The 12,003-nt window shown below is 32.1% G+C and overlaps 1 protein-coding gene across 7 annotated transcripts in view; it reads right to left on the reverse strand.

Moving 5' to 3' along the window:
- The window catches only part of LOC118181914 (voltage-gated potassium channel subunit beta-2-like), a 262,942-nt gene that overhangs the window by 55,762 nt on the left and 195,177 nt on the right, over nt 1–12,003 (reverse strand). For all 7 annotated transcript variants that reach the window (XR_015041653.1, XM_085818411.1, XM_085818409.1 and 4 more), the window contains exon 7: nt 5,139–5,183. Coding sequence is in view for 6 of the 7 variants with exons in the window: in XM_085818411.1 (XP_085674537.1) it covers nt 5,139–5,183 (45 nt within the window). In the remaining variant the exon portion in view is untranslated. The remainder of the gene's footprint in view (nt 1–5,138; nt 5,184–12,003) is intronic.

Raw genomic sequence — 12,003 nt, forward strand, 5'->3', positions numbered from 1 at the left:
GATTAAAGCCTGCATATTTCTTGCAAACACCAGACATTACTACGAAAGAACCAACAACGCCAATAAGACAACCTGTCAAACCTCCAACAGACTTACCTCCTAAAATTAACGAGTTTCCTGCAAAACAGTCACGTGTAGGGCAGACAATAAAACCCTCTGCGCGATTTCGAGATTAGCATTTATATGTATCAATAATAATTTTTTGTAAATAGTATGTTTTAAAGGTAATATTATGCTCTACCATAACTTAGTTACTGGGAAGGGAGTACTGTTGTGACTTATACAGAAACTTTAAGGCAACAAAAAGATTATTCAATTTTTGCTGTTCTTGGATTGGCAACAAAATATTAATAATGATGTTGTTCTAAAGAGTTGTTTACATTTGCTAAAAACAAAATAAAAATTATTTTTTACTTAAAGCATGGATTGACGTTATTTGATGAAACAGAGTTCTAATCAGAAAGATTAATTTGGAGTCAGAGCCAATAGGTCATCTTTAGTCATCCTCTGTACATCTTTAACAGCTCAAAGATATTTGGATACCATCCTGGGGCCAGTTGCATTACCCTTCATAGCACGTTATCCTGGGGCCATTTTCCAACAAGATGATGCCAGGCCACATACCGCTCACATATCTCTGAACTGTCTTCGTGCGGTTGATACTCTTCCTTGGCCAGCAACATCACCAGACCTTTCACCAATCGAGCATGTTTGGGACATAGTAGGCCACCAGATTCGGCCACCACAAAATACCGCAGATCTAGAGCAACAACTGATGAATGCCTGGCAGAATGTGTCGCAGGATGACATTAGGAACCTCTACCGCTCCTTGCATCGAGGAATTCAAGCATGCATTGCTGCCAGGGGCGGTTCAACCAACTACTAATTTGAACATTCAATGGGTGATTGATTTTTTAATCATTTTATTATCTGTATATGAGCTATAGACATATTCAATTTCATCAAAAACAACAACTTCCTTCATGGTGCTTCGATTTTTTTTGCAAAAGAGTGTATGTACAATGAAACTTTTCATGGTGACCTCTCTAAATGTCAATAGTATTGCTGAGAATATAAATAATATGTTACTGATAAATATAACAGTCTTCTATGAGAACAGAGTTCTAAAACCTGACTAAACAATCTAATACATTTATACAGGATCTCCCAAAATGCCTTAATTTTGGTATTATCCCAAAATATTTCTAAATACAAATTAAAGAAAAAAACGCATCTCTAACAGAAAAATTTATATTTTAAGAAACAAGTTTGTTTTTAATACAGTGTTGAAAATTAAGTTATTCTTATCTCAGCATGGTTTAGTTTATCTTAGAGGCTCAATTGTGACAGAATGCATTTTAAATGATTGATTACCTTATTGAGCTGTTTATATTAAAAGTCCGTTCCTTTCCTATCTGTGCAAATTGATACATTAGATTTTTCACAATAGTTTACTACTATTAATAAAAGATTACATTTCAAGAACATTTATAATGCTGTTATGATGAGTCTTTGCTATCTCTCAATATCCACTAAATCTTTGACATTCAAAGATTCAAATTAACATGATGATAAAAAAGAAAAATAAAGGTAACAGTGATCTACCAATGCTTTTTGTGAGGGAAAAACACTACTAATAATAAGCAATTAATTATAATTAAGCTATTTAAAGAATGTCAGCTTGACTAACTAAAAGTGGAATGGTATGCAAATGATGCTGGTTTATAGGAGCTATTTAATCTTGGATGAAAGGCATAATTTTTTTTTGCCCTTAAACTATGTTACACAAGTTAAAACATGATAAACAAGTTAAAACTTAGGAAACAGTAAGTTGATTGAATTATTGTAAAGTATGCATCATTTAAGGAAAAAAAAAGTGATTGACCAAAGGAGGAAATCAAATTGGCAAATTTCACTGTATGAATAAAGAGCATTTTTGAAATTATTAAATGAAATTTATAATATGTGATATTTGAAGATTTTTGGGGATGTGATATATAATATGTGATATTTGAAGATTTTACACATACAAATGCATTTCCCAAGCTTCAAAATATTATCCAATTATAGTTGAAAAACTGAACATAAAGTAAGCCCTTTCCTAATAATTTTTGTTTTGCGATTAACTTGAAATTTTCTTAATAAATTAATATACCACTCATCTAATGTACATTCTGGCAAATAATGCACACTTTTAATTTACGTGTGCATGTCATACAGCAGATATAAAAAGGATAGATTTAAAAATAAGGAAAAGATGAGCTTAAAAAAAAAAAAAGAAAATGATGTATCTTATGAATTTAAATTTTTTCATTACTGGATAACATGAAAAGTTCATCATATTCGTCTTCCGTTATATATTCAAACACATCATCAAATTCAGTTTTATCTCTACCATCATTGTTACTCTGATCCATAAATAAATAATCATCTTCCATTCCATTTAGATTGTTAGATATATACAGTTTTAAAAGACTTTTGAAGTATGTTACATTTAATTTCATTCCACGCTTTTATTATCCACTAATACACTATTTCTAGACTGGTACGATGCACTTGGCTTCTTTTTGTAAATGTTATTTCATTTTCTAACATCGATGTATTTCACTGACATTTTAAATTTTCCTTGAATTGTTTATTGATACAAACATCTAAAGGCTCAAATAATGGCATTAATCTGCCTGGAATAACAGCCATGTCGGTATTACATTCTTTCAACAATTTCTTTGTATTATCCATTAGATGGGATCTGAACATATCCCAAACTAAAAGACTTCCTGGATTCTTTAGAGCAACAGAATGTGTTTGGCAAACATTTCTTATCCATAGTTTCACACTGTTTTTGTCCATACATACTTTCTTAAGAAAATGAATGAGGAAGTTTTAGTTTCCCATTTGGGAAATTATATTTCAGCATTGACTTTCCTTTAAAAATAATCATCGGTTTTAATTTGTACATCTGCTAAGCAGGAAAGCACTACAGTGAGGTGAGACGTTTCATGACCTACTGTTTTTATGTGCACAGTTTTTGTTACTTTCACATCAATTGTTTTATTTCTTATCTTTTGGAAGCCATTGTAGAACTAAATTATTCCATGTCATAATTTGACTACACCAACTCATAGTTGCTTTAAACGCTTTTCATACTTTAATTTGCATACTTTAAGGCAAATTAACACACGCTGTTTCTTTTTCAATTAACCTATTGCAATGATTTTCAGGGACTCAGTTCACCAATGGGAATGGAAACAAGAATTTTACATCAAATGTCATCCTCTGATTCTTACTGATAATTCTTTATTTCTATAAACTTATTTTTTAATTGTAAAAATTTTTGGCATTCTGATTACCTGCACTCTCACCGAAAAGTTGCAAAAAGTATTCAGAAAGCAATGCAGTATATCACCAAAATAGCTATGGGGCAACTCCAGAGAGCCTTACGTGTCAACTCCAGGTATGCATGTAGCACACATCTGTTAACGTGAATTTGCACTTTTGATTTGTTAGATTTGGTTTATATAATTATGGCAAAGCACTCAAGGGCTATCTGCCTTAGGGATGCCTTTGTAGAGGACTTTTTAAGAGAAACTGGCTTGTATACATATTACACATAGGAAAAACCATGAAAACACCCATGCAGCCAGTCCGTTCGTCAGAATTCGAACCCCAGACCGAACTACCAGTGTTCAGAGACTTTACCGCTTGGCCGCTGGTGGGCCTTTGCACTTTTAAAAGCCACCCATTATTTTTTTTGATTAGTGTTCCTTTTTCCATTGATAACATTTGTTTTTCTTGTACTAAATTCTTATGGGAGAAGCATTTGATGGCTGATGAAAAAGAAAGTGCTGCACTTCTGCAGAAATCTAGCATTTTGCCTAAAAATACTCAGAACATAAAGATTCCCATTCTAAAAAGCTGGACTTCTCAAATCACCTAATTTTATGCAATTTGAAAAGCAGCAAGCAGAATGCTACCACGCGGATTGGAAATTGGCTTGAAGATAGCCATATCTCGCTAACAACAGCTGTTTGCTTTATTTATTGTTGATACGTGCCAAGTGCCAAAATCTGAGCAATTCTCTGAACTTTCTTTCTTTTGTTTTCTTTCATTTAGTGAAACAGATTGTTGTACCTATAAGCTGAAGAATATAGCAAAAAAATTATAATATTTCTAGGAAAGGTAAGAGTTTTATTACCGAATTTTTTGCTTTTTAAATTTATTGACAGATAGCTTTTTTATGGGATTAAAATGCTGCAAATTGGAAAATAACTCTTGCCTTTGGCATATTAGCTTGCAGGAAAAAAAAAATTAGTCTCCAACAATTCATGAATGAAGAGTCACCAACCAGTTTATAACATTCAGTGGAGGTATGGATAATCAGAAAGTACCATGTTTTTTGTCATTGTTGTACCTTTAAACTAAAAGTTTTTTGACACTATATTCCTGAGAGAATTCTGAGTTGTCATAATCTGAGTTATCACTGTCAAACTTCATTTGTTTAAGGACTGTTAGAAATAAAATATAAATAAAAATCGTTCAACTGAACCCTTTGAGTACAAATTTAAAAAAAAATTACACCAATTTCTATCCAAGTGAACAAAATATGTCATCAATAAGGTAAATTTAGCATTTGTGATTTTTTTGACAAATGGCTTTCATGCCAGCTTTATTATATGAAATAGATTTTACATTGTATGGTGCAGGGTAAGGCATTGTTTGCATTAACATTATGCATTTGGCAATATATAATATTGGGTTATGCAAACAATGCTTTACTCACACTTGTTCTTTTCTCTACGCTCATTTGTGTACAACAAGCACAGCGGCATCTTGATTTTCCAACTACTGGAAGATGATCCCCAACATTTAGGAGATTCTAAGTACTAAACCCAGCAGTAATATTTAAACTTATAAAAACTAAAGTGGGACATATATGTCCCATAAGTAGTCAAAGGGTTAAAGCCAAATAAGTGCATTATGCCTCATAAAATCAACTGTCTACCTGCCTACCACTACTTAAACATGGCACATTATGAACCACAGTCTTTCTCTTATTGCAATAAATAAATTACCCATACTTATTAAAATATTTTTCTAATAAAGGATTTTTCACAATAAACAAAAATTTTTTAACTTACTTCCAATCTTTTTTCTTTAGTATCCTACCTAATAAAATTTCAGACCTAAATGGTAATTAAAAATAATCATTACTGACTCGAACAGAACACTTCTTTCATGTTAGTAACTTTTAAAATGTTTATTATCCTATACATAAGATATATTGAAAAAAATGCAAATTTATTGTATATAAGCAAAGGTAGGAATCGAGTTAGTTTGCATCATTTCAGAACAGCAACTTCATAAAACACTTTTAGTTCTATTAACCATTGGTTAAAATTATAATATATATTTAAGCAATTTATCCTAAGTACTTAGCTACTTTAATCACTCATTTAGTCAGAGAAATGTTATTAAATTATTTGAATTTTACCACTGTATATATATATAACATATACAGCTTCTGAAACACACACACGCATGCGCATGCACACGCACACACACACACACACACACACACACACACAAAAAAAAAAAAAAAAAAAAAAAAAAACAGAGATTTAATTTTAAAATTTAGTTTATAATTTAGATATCATGATTATACACCAAACAGCCATTACATTAAGACCACTCTGTTAATAACACATACGACCACCTTTTGCCCTCAAAGCTGCCAGCACCCGGTGTGGCATTTACTCCACAAGGTGCTGATACATAGTCTGAGGTATCTGGTAAGAAGCACTCATCAACTGTCCCTGCAATTCCCGCACACTGAGAGGGGGTAGCGTGGCAGCACGAATTTGGTTTTTCCAGATTGGACCACAAATGCTCTATTGGATTAATGTCAGGTGAATTTGGAGGCTAAGACATGATTTGAAAGTCACTGAAATGTTCCTTGAACCACTCCCTGATGATCCAACCCTTATGACATGGGGCATTATCCTGTAGGGAAACACCATAGCCTGCCAGAAATACTGCTGTCATGAATGGATGAACCTGGTCTGCAATTCATGTAGCATACAGACATCAAGGATTGTTCTATGGGGATTATGGGCCCTAATGTGCACCATGAAAACATTGCCCACACCATAATCCATAATAATATCGCCATCGGCTTGTCTCTGTCCAACTGTGCATCCGGGAGCCAGAGATTCATTTCGAAATCGGTGTGTTAGCACACTCCCATCGATGTGATGGACCAGAAAACATGATTTGTTGGACCATGCAACTTTCTACCATTCTTCTAATGTCCAATTCCGATGCTGCTTGGCCCACTGCAGACGCAGCTGACAATGACATGCCGTCAGTGCAGGGACACGCTTTGGCCTCCAGCTGCATAGGTCCATACACAGCAATGCACACTGCACAGTGTGCTGAGAAACACTGTCTGGGACACCTCTGTTGTAGCTGGTCGTGATTTTGGCTGTTGTAGCTTTTCGGTCATGGTGAACAATGCGTAACAATCTCCGCTTTTCTCTGGAATCAATGTGGTGTTGACGACATACTGCTGGCCAGCAGCTTGTCATTTCACCATCCATACACCAGTTTCGATATGTGCTCACTACAACTGCATGTAAACAGCCCACTAATATGCCCTTTCTGATGCTGATGTTTCCAGTTGCTGAGCCATAATGATTTGACCTTTATCGAAGTCTGATAAATCAGTTGCTTTTCCCATTACATTGCCAATCGCACTATGTTTGGAAAGACAATGCATAGCCTCTTTACATACTCCAACATCAGCCGCGCACTGCTGTGGTTTTTTCTTGAGTGAGCTCATTGTTATAGATGGAAATTGGTCATAATGTAATGGCTTTTCGGTGTATGACAAGTCAGAAAATTTGACTGAAAGCAGTGATTTACAGAAAAAGGAGGGAAATGCAAAAAAAAAAGGTTAGTTAAAAGGTTATTAAAATTATATTAGAATTATAGAAACAGAAACAGCAAGAAATTAAAAAAAGTTAACGGAAATATAGAAAATGAAGCATTTTTTTACACTCTCCTTCTTACTTTACAAGATTTCTGCAAGTAAAACAATTTAAAAGGCTAAATTAATAATATAAAAAAATATGTTTACTTTCTTTAAAGATAATTGAATTTCTGTAATTTAAGTAATTTTCTTAATTATAGAAATTTACTGAACTTTAGAATTTTGTTATTGTTTAATCTCCAGATAGGAGAGGGAGATATTTTCTAGAAATGTCTATAACTTTCAAAATAGTTTTGTTTGTATATAATCTGTGTAACTGATTTTTTGCCTATATTTATTTTGATCTGATGACCACTCCTCTCACTAAGAAAATTCTTCTGCATCATACAATTCACTGAATTTCAGCAAGAAAGATTGACTACACAATAAAATTTAAATTGGTGCAATAAATAATGAATCTCTTAACTAATGTATGCTATGTCAAATCCTGTTGGCTGAATACAATAAATAATAGAAATAATTATAAGTCACTCTTCAGGTTAGCATACAGTTGAATTCAAGAATAACTCATATTACAGAATAATTTAAAAATCAGATTTAATAAAAAATGATAATTTGACTATTAATATTTTTCAATAACAGTATCCTTTCAGAAGAATATGTTAAATGATTATTGTGCATATTGATTTCCCAGTAAGCGGATTTTTTTTGTACTTATGTTCAAAATTTACATTTTACAAGCCAAGGGCATAATAAATTAATCTAGAAATTATTTTGTGAAGACAAAATTTCTATGTTATAAAGACTCAAAATGCCGTAAATTAAAAATTTGAAAAATCTTTCATGAAACATAGGGTATGAAGAAAAGAAGTGATGAAAAACAACAATGTGCATATCTCAAAACAATGCTTATTACAGTGTGGTTTAAGTAGTAGGAAATAACTCCCAAAATTTTGTTCACTAAAAAGTCTAGCATGGAGCTGATATCTTTAGATTTGGATAATTAAGTTACACATTGGATTAGGTAACACACTCATGCAGTTGAACACTTGGAATAAGATAGAGTTTCACATAAACACAGCCTAAATGGCACTCATGTAGAAGAATACTAAAGCTTTCGGAGTTCCTTTTCCCAACTATATGAGCTACAATACAACGGATATACTAATTTCAGATAAAAGTGTTTTTTTTTATTAGTTCTTTCCAAGACATTCCATATTTAAGAATTAACCAGGATTTTGGTATAGTTCTGTGGCATCCGTACAGCCACTCTATGCTCGCAAATTCATGAATCAGAATTCTTGAATAAGAGTAGTAGTGGTAGAGAATTCCACTCCAATATCACAGACCCAAGTTCTATAACCAAAGCCCCTTCGTGGCCCTTGGCATCACACTTCTGATTTTGACCCATGGATGTCGCCACGAGCAAAGCTCCTGCTATGAACACTGAAAGCACTGAACAACAGCAAGCAATAAATCACAATTAGTCCAAGGACTTCCACAGCTCAAAACAATTCTTTCCATATTACAAATCTGAAACTACTTTAACTACCAAAATTATTTAAATAAATGCAGCAAGAGAATGTACAGTTTTAAAGGAGACAAAAGTCAACTAGAGACTAGAACTTATTTAAATGCATTTTAATAAATGATATGATGATGACGATGATTTCTGTTCTTCAAATAGCATAACTTTGTTCGCATTCTGAAAGCTGCATTGCCTGAAATACAGTATTTAACAGCACTTATGGCAATGAATCTACCAAAAGCATGCACACAATATTATTCACTGGAGAGGAGAGATGTGTGTCAGATTGTTTTTTAAAATGCTAATTTTTTTCCATGCCAATTTAAGGTTGAATTTCTTTGACTTTTTAAAAAATTTAACAATTTATAAATATTTTTATCCATAAACTCTACCTGTGCTCTATCTTTCTGATGTTTTAACAGTCATATTTTTCTTGTTGAAGATAAAAGATAATAGTTTTTATATTACTAGTTTTAGTAGGAAAATGTAAAAGAGCTAAAACACAACTAGAGTATGGGTAGGAATTTGTACTGGTTGGCTATAACTGAGAAACAAAATTTTGTTACTATTACATTATGAGTTAAGTACCAGGCTAAATGAAAAACGCTAATAAATTAATAAGTTCCAACTATTTCTTCCTGTTAGCAAAAGAATAGAGCATTGTAAAATTGGTAATTGCATTTTGTTAAATTTATATTTATAAAATAAAGCAAAAATATTTCTAAAATACAAATTTAAGTATGTATATATCATATATGCTCATGTAATGCCCACATCTTGAATTTTTCATGGACTATAAAGAATAAAAATTAATCTGTGTAATTGTGACATTAGCACGTTTTTGAAGGAAAAATTATGGAATTATTGTGCAAATGTAGGAAAAAAGATGAATGGCTTTGTTAAAGACTTAACCTGACCTATGAGAATTGTCAGTATGGGCAAGCATATCCAAGACTTCATTTTAAAAAGTTTTAACCCTTTCTGGCATGCTACCTTTTAAAGTTCGAGTTGTGATTTAAAAAAAGGTAGGCAGTCTAATTAGGCCTAGAAGATTACACAAGTAAAATTTCATAAAGATAGCACTTCTCGTTTAATTCTGCGGGTGTGCCCAAAGCGGGCCCACTGATTGAATAGAGCTTCGAAAAGAGTGCTGAAATGAGCATTGTTGTCGATGAACTGACCAATGAGATGCGGAGAAACAAAGAATACAGATTCTCAGTTGTCCTAGATTATCAGTGAGCCTGGTCTGGGCACACCTAGGGTTCGCCATTTGATTTTAGGCAGGATTTCAAGCTAAAAATTTAAAACTAATATAGAATAAGGAGATTAGCATACAGCCAAAAAAATAACATAGAAATTTCTTTTCAAACAATTCCTTTTATACCCTAAAAAAATCTGGAAGATTTCTTTGAAAAATGAAGGTCTTAAAAAACTAAACATGGCTAAAATATATGGACTGGTTTGTGTTGAGCTGCCATCTACTATAAATAAAGAAGGATCAGAGTAACCTATAAATCCTTTTTCATTCAATTTTTCTGTGCGTACAGAAGGGAATTTTTAGGTGTGTCCAGACCGGACACACTGTGCCGCAATGGTTTAAAGCAACAAGCATCTTAAATGCAGTATCAATGTTCTCAATCACAACAGTAAAGGACGAATTGGAACTGATATAAAAGTTTATCAGAAGAGAAAATGATTAGGAAACAAGAACTGTTGCTGTATATGCTTCCATTGCTGTATATGCTTCAGATACTATTGCTTTTATCTTCAGATACATATGGGAAATATTGTGTGTTTGTGAACTTTTGGAATGAGAAACAGTAAAATCTGTTCTAAATAGTGCATTTAAAATAATTGTTAAAAGCCTGAGCTTCCTTCCTGTTTTAAAGAAAATATAACATATACAGTACAAAGTCCGTAATCCGGACTCGTCGGACTTCGGCGATTACAGATTAGGGGTTTTTCCGGATTATAGATCATCAATTTAAATCTGGTAAGATGGCATGCAGAAATTATACAATTAAAAATATGAAATCTTAATTTATGAGATAAAGAACAATTATGATCTAAGGGGTATCAACATTAAAAAAAAACTTAATATTTATTTGTTTACTTTATTAAACATTTCTTTCAATGTAAGTTGTTTAAGATGCTTCCACAAAAAGTTCAAGAAGTTTCTTTTTCTTGTGTCATATATAGTGGACTTTCCAATGCGATACTTCTCGTACAATTTTGAGACGGATAGGCCCTTATCCATTTTTTGCAGCAATGCCACCTTTTGTTTAATGGACATCGAAACATGCTTTCGCTTTGTAGATCCTTTGGCAGCTCCAGAATTGGAAACTCTTTTTGATATAATCAAAAGTGCAAGCTTAATTTTTATAAAAACAGTCTGCAAAAAATAATAAGCCGGATCCAATTAGAAGATTCAGGAACAGCACAATCTGCAACATTAACTGAAATGCCTTAGATAATTTTAACCTAGCTTATACTGTCCATTATACATTAAACGTGCATGTGTAAACGCATTATGCATTTACGCATGCGCATAAAGTTTGTAGCTTTGAGGTCCGGATTATAGATCATTCCGAATTATGGATGTCCGGATTACAGACTTTGCACTGTATATGAATTCTGAATTATCTAGTAATCAAAGGCATTTAATTACAGGAATTTTCATTTGAAATTTTTGGGAAACATTTTGTTTTTTAATCATGTTGTCATGAACTTTTCATAAAAGAATTAGTGCAATTTATAAAAATTAAAAACTAAATTATCCGTATAGCGTCCCAACTAGAAAACTGCATTTATTTTGCAATAAAAAGTGAGATGATTATAACACAAATGTATATGGTAATTACTTTTCCCATTTGTGCAATACTATTGTCTAACATAGATGCATATTACAGCAATGTATATCACCTGGTATTAATATATAGAAAATATGAAGATACAAACTTAATTTTGTAAGATATAATTAAAGATGTAATTTTACCTAACCATTTTAACAGTCACACTTCCTAATTGAGAAAGCTGCAAATTGTCTTTCAGGTTTTGTAAAATAACTCAACTATTTCAACCATTACTTAAAGAGAATACACTTTTTTTACATGTTTCAAGGACAAAAATAATATATATAATATATTCTGAATTTTACAATTAATATGGGTCAAAAATGTTTGTAAAAGTAAAGTTCTTAACGAAAATGACATTAAAAATATATGCATTTCAGGATAAATGAGATAGTTCATAAAATTGCAATTTCATTATATGTATTACTTATATTATTTAGCATAAAGAAATATTTTTAGTTAAATTTACATGTCCTTTATTTCTTGATCTAGTTACTACAAATTTAAGTCAAAAAAATCCAAAATTACTTAATAACATTAGAATTGTTATATACTATATAATTGCAGTCATTAGGAGATTAAAATACATGTCTCAAAATATGATAATCTCCCTCTCTTTTTTCCTAAATAATTTT

Source organism: Stegodyphus dumicola, chromosome 6 (assembly GCF_044657685.1).
Source record: "Stegodyphus dumicola isolate Sdum_Otavi_A_Nest chromosome 6, ASM4465768v1".
Lineage (NCBI taxonomy): Eukaryota > Metazoa > Arthropoda > Arachnida > Araneae > Eresidae > Stegodyphus > Stegodyphus dumicola.